At 23.8% G+C, this 16,704-nt stretch overlaps 1 protein-coding gene across 11 annotated transcripts; it reads left to right on the top strand.

Annotated features, from left to right (window-relative positions):
* Window positions 1–253: 253 nt before the first annotated feature.
* On the top strand, window positions 254–16,467 carry LOC122710860. 11 transcript variants are annotated; one of them, XM_043929034.1, is made up of 14 exons: window positions 254–807; window positions 2,633–2,675; window positions 9,353–9,503; window positions 9,602–9,818; window positions 10,209–10,304; window positions 10,616–10,853; window positions 10,922–11,220; window positions 11,304–12,960; window positions 13,035–13,321; window positions 13,411–13,513; window positions 13,599–13,941; window positions 14,062–14,302; window positions 14,373–15,241; window positions 15,520–16,467. In XM_043929034.1, the coding sequence occupies exons 1-14, from the start codon at window positions 802–804 to the stop codon at window positions 15,689–15,691; spliced, it is 4,722 nt and encodes a 1,573-aa protein (XP_043784969.1). In that variant the 5' UTR covers window positions 254–801; the 3' UTR covers window positions 15,692–16,467. The 11 variants fall into 11 exon arrangements, with proteins under 11 accessions (XP_043784969.1, XP_043784967.1, XP_043784965.1 ...); XM_043929032.1 differs by lacking the exons at window positions 254–807; window positions 2,633–2,675 and adding exons at window positions 3,468–3,862; window positions 5,211–5,902; XM_043929030.1 differs by lacking the exons at window positions 254–807; window positions 2,633–2,675 and adding exons at window positions 3,468–3,862; window positions 5,157–5,902.
* The last annotated feature ends 237 nt before the right edge of the window (window positions 16,468–16,704 follow it).

Genomic DNA, 16,704 nt, shown 5'->3' with positions numbered 1-16,704 from the left:
CCATCATATAAATTTTTTTAATAGCTCGTTCATTATTACCATTCTCAATTATATGTGTATTATATAATTAAACTCAATAAAGCATAGGTCATTCAAAAAATTAATAACCTTTGCAGATAAGGATATTAAAGCGCAGAAAATCAATATAAAGCGAAGTCAGTTCGGAATCATGATATGATCATGTACATATTCTCAGTCAGAAAAGAATATCAATTTCAAATTAACATTCGCTATGAGTTATACATGAATAATTAATCTCCCTGATAATTATACATAAATTAGTCTGTTTATAAAAGTATTAAGAAGAATATTTAATAAACCAAAACAAAAATTTGTTGATCAGTTGTTCGATCATTGACATCTGGAGAAGATATTCAAGACATGCGCACAATAACCTCAAAACTTAAGGGATGATCGTATCATTGATCATTTATTATTATTGTGCCCTTTGCATGAAGTCAAAAAACAATGCTTGAAGTAGTAGTTAAAAATGCATACACGCGAAAAGAACCTGACTACAAAACAGAATCACCCCCTTTCTTTGTAAAACACCATAAATTTAGGAGCATGCGCATTTGAGATCAGACAGGGGTTGTTGCAGTCAGGGAGGGGCTCTCATCGACAGAGTGACTCAGAATATGCATTCCGGAAAGTACTACATCTTCGTGATTTTTAAGAAGTGACATGCGTATACGGCCACTTCGTAATCATACAGTGATATTCTCTTGGAATTCTACACGATGTCATAATTCGTGGCAGTGTTAAGTGTTACGTGGATCGACTGTCAGCTGTCCCTTCACTATGAATGTGAGTACTGCGACCGCCTCTAATATCAACTCGTTTTCTAGCACCAAAGAATGTGGGCGTATGTTTCTCTATTCCCCGTGTATATTAACATAATTAGAAATAAGAATGCAATGTTGTTGTCTTATAAAGAAAATACGATCAAAGATTCTTTTTTATTTGTCTTTTTCTTTAGCATATTTCCAAGATATAGTTGAACCTAATACGTCATTGACCTCTGTTACACATAAAATCGATGCGAAGGTTACGTCTAATCGAGAAGCTTTCCGTTTTGTACTGCGTTTTGTGCAAATATACCGATCAATACATTTTATCCCAAAAATATTGTAAGGAATTATTGACAAAAAGTTTCATTAAATTTTCTTATGTCTTGATATTTTAATTATTCATTAAATAATATTTTTTTCTAAAAAATTAAATTGTAAATCTATATAACAAATAAATAAATCGCTTTCATTTTTACCAATTTTTTGTATATCTTTTAATTACGAAATTAAAAAAAAATAATGAGCAATTTACAAAATTCAAATAACTCAATATAATTATACCAATAATGATTCATCCTTTTCTCATTTAGACATGAACACTTATTAGGATCCAGTGATTTTATTCTACAGGAACATTCAGTTTTTGTATTGAAAAAAACTTTGGCAATGATTCTTAAGTTTTTTTAACATCACTTGATTTCTGACTAATTACAATTTAATATCTTTATTCATTTGTTAAGATTTATACAAATGTATCATTTATCCACATATAAAATAAATTAACTAAATTTTATTATTAATTTATCTCTTCTCATAAATCTTCAATGTATCATAAATGCTTAATGCTTATAAATGCCATAATCATATAATAAATAATATTCTAATATTAAAATAATCTTTTTGTTATTATTTAATCATTCTGCACAATATAAAAATAATATGATTAAATTTTTTAAAATAACTTTTAATTGAATAATTATTATAATATGAAAAATAATTCCATATATTTTTAATTATGTAACTCTTATCTTATCAAAATAAATTGATTATATTTTTCATATATTTATCATATATTTTTATAATTTATTAACAATTAAGTTAATAATCGTTATTAAGTAATTAATTATGAATTAAATAATAATCATTATAATACTTACTATAAAACACAAAAACGAGAAATATTCTTTTAAGAATATTTATTATTTTAAATTAAAAAAAAGAATGTATATAATTTTTTAACATATTTTATTGTATTTGTAAAGTTTTAAAAATAGCATAATATTTTATAATTTACTATTTTAATTTTAATTTTTTTATAAAATAACTTAAAAAATTCTTATTACAAACTTTCAGTTTAAATTAAACTATTATAAAAAAAAAGAAATAAATATATTTTTTCAGATATTTCATACATTTAAATTATACAAAAAAAAATTTCTAGAAAAATTCATTAGATTATGTAATTATGTAGATATTCAAAAGAAAATTGTATTTGCAATAATTTATAATAAAAATGAATATTCTATTGAAATAATGAAAAATTCCAATATATTATTGCAGAGTTAATATTTTAAAAATTTATTAAAAATAAAAGAATTACTATGTAATTATTTCTGAGATTAATGCGTCACTATGTGTTAAATATCGAGAGTAATATTGAATTTCATAAATACTCGGTGAACCCTAAATATCATTATATTTCAATATGGAGAAGTTTTCACTATAGTAACATGATACAGTAAAAAAAAATATAGTCGCGTTTTTTTTCATTTTTTTTAGTATTACAAATATTAGTAAAACTCTAATAGGATTAATAATATGATTGTAATAATATTTTTCAGACCTTGGCGACAGGTATTGTTTGTAGCAACGGAGAACGTGTTGGTAAGTTTAATTATGCATTTATATTTTCGTAATTTATACTTCTTTTTTTACTTCAAATATATGTATGTAAATCAATTTTTAAAAATGAAAATTGATTATATTGTATTTAATTATTTCTTTTCATATCTTTGGTAATAGCTTAATAAGTTTCATTTTTTCATATTATTAAATGTTAATTATAAATATTCATTATATATTCATTCATATAAAAAAATAGTAATGTGAATACTTTTTTAATATTTTAATTCTTTGTTAATATAGAAAATTAAAAAAAAAATTTAAATTAAAATATCTTATTGTATTTTTATAAATATTTAAAAGTGATTATATTGTAGTTTCTAATAATCCTTTGACTAGAATTATTTAAATGTTTCCTAAGTAAAAAGATATAAATACTAATGCAATTGACATAAATGTGATTTGATCTCATCATGATTTTCTATTTATTTCTCTAATTTATCTAAACTTGATCAATTTTCTATTGATTTTTGTATTTTACTCTGCAAATAAAAAAGTTTTAGATATTTTTAATATTTAAACCAAGAATTGATTTTTCATAGTAAATATTTCCATATGATAATTCAAATTTACAAATTAGATGATTAAATAGTATATTCAATTCTTTTTCAATTTGCAAATAAAAAAATATTTTTTTAATAATATTTTTGATATAATTAAAATTCATAGTATTATATTGAATTAAATCATGACAAATTAATTCGATCATGTATTATTTTTGTATCATTATGATATAACCTCTTCTCGTAAATCCATCGATAAAAATCTACCAAAGATCGATTCGCGTTTGTTACGATCTCCAATATGAAACACTGCGTATGCATTCAATAAGCCAGTAGTGGAGAGCTGCTCTCTATTCTGGCCGAGGCAAAGCGGGTATTTATTAATAGAGATTAAACTCCGCGTCGTGTCGTGCCGTGTGCAAACGCTCTCCCGCGCAAGACGCATGCTGTTAAAGCAGTCTGACTCAGACAGCGGTCCAGAAACTAATTCTGCCAAAATAAACGTAGAAAAATTGTGTTACATATCAATTAAATTATATGCATGATTTCTATTGGATTAAAGTTACCTATTTTCATGATTCGGAAAATAAGTGTTATATTCAGTGTTGCTTTATAAGCAATCATATTAGAATAAATTGTGTGTGATCAGTTATCAGTGATTTACATGTAAACGATTTATTTAAAAAATTATTAAATTCATCACATGAATATCTAGTGTAACGATAACAATTTTATACTTGAATATTTCTTGTGTAATGTATTTATGAAAAAGACTTTTATCTTTTTTTTTAAAGGCACTACAGATCCGTCCCCTTTTGTTCAATCATTATTATACAGAATACAATTTGCGAAAAATACTCATTACGGTTTTGAAATTAATTATTATTTTTACATACTTATTGTTGAAATTTATAGTATATTAGAAGTTCATCAAATATGTCTTTGGTGCATGTTTACATACATTTATTATGAAATCAATAAAATTATAATCTTTTTGACATTAATATATGATAAATTATTATTAAAGTATAAATAAGTATTAATAATTTAATGTACTTTTAATTGCATTAAAAGTTCTTACTTGTATTATATTATATTATATTTTGAATCGTTTAATAAATTATTAATAAATTATATCGTTTATATATATATATATATATATATATATATATAATTTTATTATAATTTATATTACATATAATATATATATATTTAAAATTTTTTTAAAAAATCAAAGATTTTTAATTTTAATTTTATAATAAAATATTTTCGATTACTTTCATACGAACAATTTTAACGCATTCATCGTTTAATATGATTCAACGATAATTTTTATTTTTCATTCTGAATTTCGAAATGTTAATCAGTTCGATGAATTCTTATTATCTTAATGTTCGATTAACTTAAAACAATTGATTCACTTGTTGCAATTTAAGCAGCTAAACATATATACTGACGTAATGATTATTATTATTATTATTGATTAGAATTTTAAACTAATGTCAAAACTACATATTATAATTATTCTTACAATTAGTTTTCCATATCTTTGATAAAATCATATGTACATATCTTTTATTTTGATATTTCGATAGTTTACATAAATCATTTTAATTATCATATACTATTGACATTTTATTTTTATTTTAAAATTTTAGAATTTTTTAATATTTATAATAATTTTCAAATATTTCTGGATTAATAATTTTATAATAATTATTGATTTGTAATATTTTATATAAAAGAATTTAACTGTATTATTTGAAATCTTATTTTAATTTATATATATATATATATATATTTTAGATAAAGATTTAAGAATTAATGAACACTAGAAAAATATTTTATTTAAAAAAATTAAAAAAAAAGATTAAAATAATTTAAAAAACATTTCAAAATTCAAATCCAATTTTTTTAGTTATAATATCTTTCTTTTTATTTTATTGTAAAATCAATGTAGCATTTTTGGATTCTTAAAAACTTGTGCAGTTATATTTTTCGTACATAAATATAGTGTAAAGCAAAAACGTTCAAGCACAATACGTGTGATCACTTTTCGCGATGCAAACGGTAAGCGAAATGATGTGCTAAACAAAGGCATCTTTAAAAGATGTCATCGGTTTGACTACAGACGGATAATCAACTTTGTTTTATACGTATTTCACATGTTAAAAAAGTGCACATCTTTCAAACAGAAACTGTTAGAAAACTGTGGAGTGTTGTGAGAATTGTTTCTATTCGTGATGTAACTTTAATGTGATAAATATATATACATATATGTATGATGAAAAGTGAATATTTTAAAACAATGGACAAAAGAGTTATGATATTTTCATATTTGAACTATTAGTAAACTTTGAACTATTTATCTGTTTCTTTTAAATTACATAAATGTATGTGATTTGATTGATTGTGAAATTCTCTTTAAGAATTTTTATTAAATATTTTGACTGGTTATCCAGTAAAAAAAACGTTACTACTATGTTGTAACGTGATAGAATAATAAAAACGCTGAATATTAACAAATGATGATAGTGCTTTTGTTGTGCGTCATCATGAAAATAGCAGAGTTTTCTGTGGGTCGTATGAGCCCACCATTTCAAACGCCTGCACAACCGCCACATCTTCATTATGGCAAACGCAAGAGACAAGAACGAAAATATTATCATCGACTTCATGAAAAATGCAATTGTCTACTATATAATCGTAAGAAAATAAAAAATGAATATGTTTTATATATGCTTTTTATTATATATTTTTAATTGATATTTAAGTATTTAAATTTAAATATATTAGAATTTGATAGAAAATTTATCAATAATTAGAATAGTTCATTTAATAAGATGATAGTTTAGTAATTAAAAAATTCATGGATTGAAATTGCTGATGTGTTTAATAATTTAATTTTTTACAAAGAAAAAATCTATATATATATAAAGTCAATTTTCAAATATATTTAGTTATCTAGATAAATTAATTATTATTAGAAAATTGTTTCACATATTATTTCACTCAAGGCTGTGCGTATTTTCTAATAAATATAATATCAATTTAGATAATTGTAATCTCAAAAAATTACATTTCTATATTTTAACAACTTCTATATTTCTATATTATCTATCTATTTCTATATTTCTATATTCTATCTATTTCTATATTTTAACTTCTGTTGTTATTGTAAGTCCATTTAAAAAATTAAAATGTTTACTAATTTAAAACTCTTTCAATTACTATAAATATAATTATATATATATACATACTCATACAAGAATAGTGTGTCTTACTATTTCGAATAACATGTCGTCTGTGTAAGAATATGTAATATACATATACTTGATAAAAATATGAAATGTTTCAGCACGCGGAAACATACTTATACGATGATATTATTGTAGAATAAATTATAATTAATTTTGAATTATTATAAAAAAGTTTTTAGGAAGATACAAAATAAATATTTTCTTTAAAAAATGAAATTAAAAATGCTTAAAAGATTTCTAAATTTTAAAATAATGCTACATATTTTAATATAATATAATATAGAAAAATAATTTTTTATAACTGAAATAAACTTATTATTTAATTATTGAAAAATTGTAAATTAAAAAGTAAGTTAAATGAATTGATTTTTTTAACAGAAATAAAATGGAAATATATTTCACCAGTTCATGCATAAAATTTTCATCGTGTCGCAAAATTTAGCTCTTGAATTTCTTCTGGCACTTCCCTCACTGCAGTTTGCTAAAATTATCTTTTACTCTCGACTTGAACGAAGTACTGTGAAAGATTTTTCCTCAGATATGTAAAACTATGACTAATATTAATGTTCAAGCTATCAAATATATAAGCAAAAATTTTTGTGAATTTATTCTATAAAAAATTATTTCGATAATTAATTAAATAATAAAAATAAAATTTATATAATTTTAATTACATTTTATTTTATTAATTTTTTTAAATTTAATGATATTAAAGACATTCTAAAATAAAATTAATTTCTATATAAAATATTCTATATAAAACATAATAACTTCATATAAAATATAATGTACGAAAAACATTAGGATCAAGTTAATTCAACTGATTCTTTATTTACAGATTCTTATTCTATAATATTTATTAAAATAATTTCATTATAATCTTTTTTACAATTTAGATAATGTTTATCATCTTAATTAATCTATTCTTATTATTAAAATAATAAGAATAGTAAGAATTGGATCTCAGTTATTATTAAAAGCAAAAATATTTATAATTAATTATTAATTTGATTTCTTATTTTATTATGATTTTTGAAGTGTTTTTTTTAAACATATTGCACTGATAAATAAAATAAAATAAGAATAGTTAATAATCAAAGATGTAACATTAAAAAAAATAGACAGATTGAAAATGAACTTCTATAATTTATATAGTTTTAGTGATAATTTTAGTAGACTATGATAAAAAATCTACGGGAGTACAAAGAATAAAATGTTTTATTCAAATCTAAATTTTTTAATAAAGAGTAAAAGAAATATTGTAAATTATATTGTATTAGTCAGACTTGTATCTGATTTCCTTTTGCCCACCCTTTACACTGGATTGATAATGCTCATGCGCTGCATGAGCAATTGTACTCCATAGGCGCAGTTAAAATGAATTCCTATGAGTGACGGACGGGTTGTCGCCATATGGTCGTGAACATGAGTGTTTTCGGATAATATTTATTAAATGTAAATATTTTCTGCAAAACAAAAAATCCCATCGATTCTGGCAATGCGATGGAAAAAAATTATTCGAGGTACGATTTGTAATTCATATTTAAAATAATTTTTTTATTATCTTATATGAATACATTTTATTCTTTGTGAAAAAATGTGTCAAAGATTGTCAAAAATATATATAATAATCATCCATTCAATTTTTTGTATGTATTATTAATCGAAAATAACAATGAATTATAAATCATATTACTACATATCTAATTTATGATGTTCATAATTTTGTCTAGTGTTATGTTATCTACTCTGTATATTTATTAAATTTATATAAATTTAAAACTAAAATTAATGTATACAATAAATTAAGTCATTGTATATCATATTCTTATTTACTTAATGTTTTTAAATACTTATAATAATATTATATATATTGTATTGTCAATTAATTTATATTATATATAATTCTTAATCTTTTTTTCATTATGTTAAACTAAATATTTTCTCTTAAAAGATTATTAAATTGTTTTTTTGTTTTTATTTCAATAATTTGAGAACAAATTATTTATTATATCATCTTGTTATATATTTTTACAGCATCATTGATTTTTCATACTAAAATTAATATGTTTTAATCGATTAATTAATTATTTATTACATGACAACTAACCTTAAAACGCTCTCTTAACTGTCGTGATGACGCGCAGCCTTGATCATCCCCGATACGGGACACGAGCACTTACTCAAATAAGTCCGCCATAACCTCAGCCTGACGTCATTGATTGACATTTCTTTATCTTGAACATTCCACACTTTATGAAGGAAGAGAAACATCTAACATGATTAGTGTTATCAATATATTACTGAAAGTTAATGAGTAATTATTTCCTAATCTAGAAAAATATGTTCATTATTAATATATTATTATAATGTTATTCAAAAATAATTATTATATATATTTTTTTAATAATGTGTAATGCTATAAAATATCTAAATTAATATTTAATTTTAATTTTTAATGTGATTTATTGATTATATGGAATATGACATATGATAATTTATTTAGTATGAGGTGTAATCAGAGTATAAACAATGTAAATATGCCCAATTATGATCAAATTACATGATTTGCAATCTTATATTGATAACAAAAATATAGTTAATATAGTTAAAATATAAAATCAGAAATATTTTATCTATTCTAAATATGATTTGTTTTTGAATTTTTTTTTAATTATATTTTGCTCATTTACTATATCACATAACTCATAAGAATTTCTCATTAAAATGTTAAATTAGAAATATATAATTTGAAAATATACAATTTTACAAATAAAAAAATATTACAATGATTTTATAATAACTCAAAAAAATGTAATTCGAATTATATTAATGTTATAGTAAATGAATGATATGATTTGGTAATTATTTATTAATATTCTTTGATGCATTTTAGGTGCAGGCAAAGGGGCTGCAGTGATGGAAGATCCACAAACACCAGGATCTGATTGCAACTCCAATCCTGCAACAGATTCTATCCAACATGATTTAATTAGTTCTGAGTTTGTACAAGATAATGTGGAATATCAATGGTTTATTGATTATGGGTAAAATTTTATTAAATTATAATTTTTGTATTTTAATTATTTTCTTATAAATATATATTTCCTACAAAATATATATTTATATTTACATAAAATGCTAGCTACAGAGGAGATGGAGGACTTCATGTTCATCCAAGTGTATTATCTTCACTCTCTGCTTCATATTCTCGAGAAGATTTGGGCTATTATGATGATCTTGCCCGAAATTTGGATGCTAATTTGGCAGAAATTGATATGGAAAGTTTTCGTACAGCAGATATTCATACTTTGCTTACAGCATTACCTGTCATGTGTACAGACCCAGTTCAACATTCAGAGGTAATAATATTGATTTCTATGTATTTTATTTATTTTATAATTTTTTATTTATATTATAATATAGTTATATAATCTGATTATCAGAAACAATTATTTTTATTGTGGATAGTTTGCAAGCAAATATATTTTATAAATTTCTTAAACAATCACAAAAAGTAATACTTTATATTCTTATTAATATATAATATATATCAATATCAATATATATTGATGAATGGAGATAAATTTTTGTAAATATTATCTTTTTTTTATATTAATCATTACATAAAATTTTTAACATTAATTATAACATAAGTTACAACATTTTAAAATATTTAATGTTTTTCCATTTTTAAATAATTTTTATAAATAATATTTTAAAAGTATCATATATCTTCATTATCATGGCAGTTTAACTATCAAAGGGAACGATATGCTAGTATATCTGGATCTGTTATGGAAAAACTTGACATCGGTTCATCAATCAGCCCTCATACCAGCAGCCAGGTATGATAATGGCTGAAAATGTTGAATTTCTTGTATTGATGTTCCTTTAATACTAAAATAAAATAAAATATTCATATGAATTTTGCTTAACTTGAAAATAAAACTTGATTTGCTTGCAATTCCTTTGCATGATTAATATAAAAAATAAATAATTGTTGATTTGATTATGTAACAATTGAAGATATGAAAATAATATAACAAAATAATATTTAAAAAATGCATGAAAATAAACAATATTAATTTTGCAAATTGCATGCTAAATTATCTAAAAGTATTTAGAACTTATAATAAAACCATATTTTATATTAAAGGGAGAAGATTCAGCTTGTTCAACAACAGATACAATTTCAATATGCAAATCATCATTACTCTTTTCACCTTTGAAAGAGACACCTATATTACCACCAGGAGGTAGTTATAGTGTAGACTCTCTGGACTGTGAAGATATGCTTTTAACATGCCAGACAAATAATAAAGACAATTATACTATTGCTTTTGAGGGTAGTATCACAATGTATTCAGATGGTTCTCAAGATTTTGAAAATCAAGGTATAAATATAAATAATTTTCCAATGTATAAATAACAGACAAATAAAATTATATTATCTTTTTTACAGAAAAACAAAAAACTTATGAAATGGTAGAACCATATTATAATAGAAATACAGATTTGAAAAATGTATTGGATTTATCAATGGCATGTTCTGATTCTAAAATATATACTACATGGAGCAATTTGAAACATTCTTCTATGAATAAAATTATAACTCGTCATCCATCAGGCAATAATAATACAATACCAGAATTTTCACATGGTGTAGAAAATATTATATCTGTAACAAATAAAAGAAGTCAAAGTTTGCCAGATCTTACTCAAGCTACTCAATTACATCTCAATATACCTCTTAATTTTTCCGTAAGTTTTCTCAAAATTTATATTTTTCTTATATTTCCAAAAAAATATTTTTATGAATTAATGCGTTAAAAATATTTGAACAGGTTGATTCTGCAGAATCAAATAATCATGCACAACAATTACAAAGTTCAGGATCTGTAATGAGTCGATCTATAAATGAAGAAAGTTCTGATAACGGAGAACATAATTTAACAGAAAAAAAATTACAAAATTTAAGTCTTGTAAAATTATTTATGAAACAAAAAAGTATGAGTGCTGAAGGAATGAGTCTTACTTTGGATCAATCAGATTCTGCTAGTGATAATGGATGGCCTACAAATAATAGTGCTAGTGACAGTGGTACTAATACAAATACGCAAATACAACGGCAAAATATAAATAATATTTCTAAACATCAAATTCCAGAAAGTGATTTTTCTATTAATTGGGTTATAAATAAAAGTGATCTTCATAATAATCAAGAAACAAGAAATGAACAAGAAAATGAGAAAGAGAGTTTTAATGACATTCCAAAATATACTTCAACAATAAGTGAACAAAAGGATGAAATGATGTCATCTGCATCTGTAGAGGAATTATCAGAAAATATGTCTAAATCAGATTTAACTCATGATAACGATATTAATCAAAATGATTTTGATGTCATTCCTGTTTTCGAACATCAACGAAAAACTGCATGGGTCAAATCTTTGGAAAAAAAATATCCAATTTGCAAGACAATGGGCATTCAAGCAATAGCTGAGACAGAAGATAATTCGGTTCAAACATCATTAATATTTACAACATCTGTCAAAGAAAAAGAAAATCCTTCTTTAAGAGAAACAATTGTTAACAAAAAGCCAGTTTATGTTGTATATCCGAATTATGCTTTACCTGATTTATCGTTTTTCAATATTAAAGATACAAAATTAGATAATATAGCTTTAAAACCACAATGTTTTGGAAAAAACAGAGTTAGTTGGAAACATACTGGTAGATCCAGTAGACCATTCTCGTGTAATGATATAGATGCATTGCGTCAACGAGGATTTTCACATGTTAAAGACTGGGAGTCATTGACATTCCTTTTGCCTACTGAATATAAGAAAATTTTGCATGATGTACCAGAAGTTTCGAGGCATATCAATATTCATGAAGAAACGAGAAAACCTTTATTTTGCCTATCTCCTCCAATGCGTCATAAAACTCGTACTATAAGTGAAATCATACCAAATAATTCATCCTCCACTAGTAGTACCGCGACACAACCATCCTCTGGATATCGAGGATCTTCTACAATATTAACAGATTCTTCAACAAATCAACAAACATTAAATAATACAACCAATCCATTATATCTTTACCGTTATGATAGTATTAGTTCTGAGGCCAGTTTAGTAAGTAATGAAAAAAAAGTACATAGACAAGTTAGTAAAACAAAAAAAACCTGTCCGTCTCTCCCAAAACGATCTCTTTCGTTACCTTATGGAGATCGTGAAACTGAATTTCCTCATGGAAAAGTGCCACCAAGACCACCTTTACCCAGAAGTATTTTAAGGAAAAGCAAGGTTCCTGCAAATAAAAGATATAGCATGTTTGAAATGGGAGATGTAGAAGAAATAGAAGATCAATCTTCTGAAACAAATAAAAGAATGTCTTTACAAGAACCATATTATATGAATAATGATTTACAATTACCATGTCGCGGTCGAATCGCTGATTTAGAGAAAGATGTTGACGAAACGGAAGAAAGATATATAGGTAAATATATTGAATTATTTTATTATTATTATTATACTTTATAAAATATAATTAATTCTTTCATATTATTTTAGAAAGAGCAAATGAAATAGTTAATATTGGAGACTTAGAGACTGAAAATTCTGAAAATAGCGAAGATGACATAAAACAATTGGAAGAATTTTTGAAGCGTAGCGGTTTTTCATCACAGAGTAGTGATGGAGATATTGAAGATCCCGATGTTAAATTAAGATCGTATGTAAGAAAATTTTTAGCTCTCAGGATGAATAAAGATGTTACCAAAGCTACTGATATGATAGAATCACAGAAAAAGACTGTCAGTTTTGCCATAAACCAAAGGAAAAAATATTTAGATAATAAGGTAATTTTATTTAATTTTTGTATTATTATTTAAGTTATTATTTAATTAAGTTTTTTATATATTTTTTTTGAAAAAAAAATATATTTCAGATTAATAATTTAAATGTTGCAAATGAACAAAATAAAGATGCTGGTTTTACTGAAGAAAAAAAAGCAATGAGTCCAGATAAATTAGATTTAGATGAAAAAAGAAGTAAATATATTATTTATGATTTTAATATAATTTTATTTTTAATTTTTAAATAATAAATTATGAATATATATTTACAAATTTCCAGAAATGGTACTATCTGCAAATAAAGCAGTAGATTTATTATTGAAATATTGGAATAGTGAATCAATTCATGGTAGACAAAATTATAATGATAAAAATGAATGTGCTCAAATCTGTGTTAGTAATTTGTGTCCAGCTTTGTATGCTATTATGTCAGATGGATTAAAATCACATTTAAATTCTACATTTGGACCAATAACGAATAGTGTTTGGCAAGTTGTTGAAGCTTCTTCTCAACAAGGTCCAGTTACTAAAACATTAAATGAATTAGTACAAAAAATTAATGGTGAAGATGTTATTACAGAAGGAATGCTAAAGTTTCATGCATTTGTATTTGGTTTATTAAAGTAAGTAAATTTAATAAATTTATTAAAGTAAATTAATAATACAATACTAAGAGAAATCATGTTATTTTATATGTGCATATTTATATATTATTGTATTATAAACAAATTATCATTTTTCAGTTTAAGAGCTTTAGATGCATGGTTTGCATATTTATGTACAAGAGAATCCATCTTAAGGAAACATTATAATAGCAACAGTTTATTTGTGGCAGCTTTAGCCAATGCAAATGCACGAGAAGTTGTCGATGCTCTTTTACATATTTTAAATCCTCTTGCATTTTGTCCATTTCAGCTTGATCTTCTATATCAATATCGTCAACTTCATAATAGTTTTGGCAGTTTAAATAATCATACCATAAATGTTAGTATTATTAAATAATTAATTTTTAATATCTTTAACATTAAATTTATATTATTAAAATATTTCACAGGCTGTAAACTTTAGAAATATTGATCTTATTGCAAAAGAAAATCATTTTGATAAAACAGATACATGTGCAATGGTTTCTAGTCCCAGAAAAATACGTCCACGATCATGCGTTGCTTATAGTAACTATGATGATAAATCTGGTGGTATACATAAGTCAGATATGGAAACGGTTAAAAAACGGTTAAGTAATCCTATAGGATCAAAAATATTTCGTACTCTCGATAAATTGGCTTCTGAAGATTCTGAAGATTATACTGATAGTTTAGAGCATTCACCATTAAATAGAGCTTCGAACAAACAACCTATATCAAGAAAATCTCATAGTCCAGATAATAAAATAGATGATGAAGACAATATGTCTGGAGAAGAGAAATTTAGAAAACTTCAAGAAAAATGGGAATTAATGGTTGGAAAAGAAGATATCAAAATTCAACCACCAATATCAACACCTTTATCACCTACGAAAACACCTATTAATGTAGGAAAATCTAAAATACCTAGGCTTCTTACCTCACCAGTAAAACAATCAAATACAATATCAGGACCTGCTAAAAACACGAAATGTCCTATTTCGGGAATTCCATCATTAAAAAAGCCTATTATGTTATCAACAACAAAAATTATTCCAAAGAAATCTTTAGAAATAAAAAGTAAAGATACAACAAAACGTACTAGTAGAGTAGATCAAGAAATAATAGGAACAACAAGAACTCATTTAACGAGACCTAGTTCTCTACCATACAAATCTTATGGCGTAATGTCTAAAGATAAAAATTTAATATCTCCTCAAAGACGAGCGGCGTCTACATCTTTACCACGACCAACTACTGCTAGTACTACAAGAAATCCTTCTGCAAAAAAGCCACTTAAGTAAGTAAAGAAAAAATGAATACATATAATATATAATATAATTTTATTTAATAATTTATTAAATATTAATCTAAGAAATTGTAAAATTTCATGTTTTTATTATTTTATATTTTATTAATTGTTGTAGAATTTAATCTTATTATTTATAATTTTTATTAAATTATATATTTATTAAATATATATTTTTTATTTATAATTTTAGAACTTAATTTTTTGTTATCTTTTTTGTTTCCTTTTTATAGATTAGTTAAATAATAGATCGTGCATCTCGGTTCCAGAGAGGTTCGCACAGTTACACATAGAATGCCATCAGATAATGGGCATCTTGCATTTGGAGAGGGTGAGAAGCTGAAAGTAATTTTAGAAGTAGATAGTAAATGGTTATTATGTGCGAGAGGTGATCGGAAAGGTCTGGTTCCGCGGATGTGTGTGCATAATATTCAGACTTAGCCTTAGATTAAATATAAGAAAACTAAAAAATAATTTAAGTGGAACAAAGATATAAGACTTAAATGTTACGAAATTTAATGTTATGAAGAAAAATATGTACAGTGTATTAAAGAAAAGGCATAGAATTGTTTTTAAAATATGACGTGTTATTATCTATAATTGTTTGAAGCTTCATTTATATCGAATTGCGATAGTATTATATAACTGTATTGTCATTGACAAGAAAGTAGATATCACTAGTCATAGGCTTTCAAACCAGATTATATTTAATTAATTGAACATACATCTATTTATAATCAGAATGTACATATATACAGTAAAATATGATAATAATGATGATAAAGACGATAATGACATATAATAACTTACAATAATTATGAATGTAACTGTGATCATAGAGTATAGGTAAGTTTATTAATGCGATTGTACGATAACATTGAATTTCATTTTTAACCTTCTAACTTATATTTTATTATCTATTCCGTACATCGCACGATTAATAAATATCTCATTTAGTTTTATCTGATGTATAAATCATTACATCGTGTGCTTGTGGTTCGCAACAATCACATTTTTTTACTTGCTTCATGTATTCTTTAGTATGCTGAAGCATACAATATAATCAAATAAAATCTAAGATCGTAATTGTATTCCTGTATATTTCTTCCGTACAACAGTATATTCCTTAAGGCATCTTATTTATTTAGAATATGAATGCAGTGTAAATAAATGAATATAAATAATAAACAAAAATAAAGTGTATAAATTAGAAGAAAGTAATTCTAGTTTGAAAAAATATTAATTTTTTAAAATCTGAAATATTTTTTAAATAATTTTAAATTATATTATGCAAATTAAATAATTTTTATAGAATTAGATATATGTAAAAAAAAAAACTTATAACTTAATAAGCGGCAAATAAAAAAAGGTGTTACTAGATATGTTTTATAAAAATAAAATTTTCATATTTATTAAATATGTTTTTTAAATTTGTTCCTGTTTTCTGCAAACTT

The sequence above is a fragment of the Apis laboriosa genome, unplaced genomic scaffold (assembly GCF_014066325.1).
Source record: "Apis laboriosa isolate Shangri-la unplaced genomic scaffold, ASM1406632v1 scaffold158_cov153, whole genome shotgun sequence".
NCBI lineage: Eukaryota > Metazoa > Arthropoda > Insecta > Hymenoptera > Apidae > Apis > Apis laboriosa.
The sequence above is the reverse complement of the archived record's forward strand: the minus strand, read 5'-3'. Positions and strand labels throughout refer to the sequence as shown.

Coding starts and splice junctions, on each gene's coding strand:
- LOC122710860 (XM_043929032.1), top strand. CDS start 5,722: ATGATGATAGTGCTTTTGTTGTGCGTCATCATGAAAATAGCAGAGTTT. Junction 9,819..10,208: donor ACCCAGTTCAACATTCAGAG/GTAATAATATTG, acceptor TTATCATGGCAG/TTTAACTATCAAAGGGAACG. Junction 11,221..11,303: donor ATATACCTCTTAATTTTTCC/GTAAGTTTTCTC, acceptor ATATTTGAACAG/GTTGATTCTGCAGAATCAAA.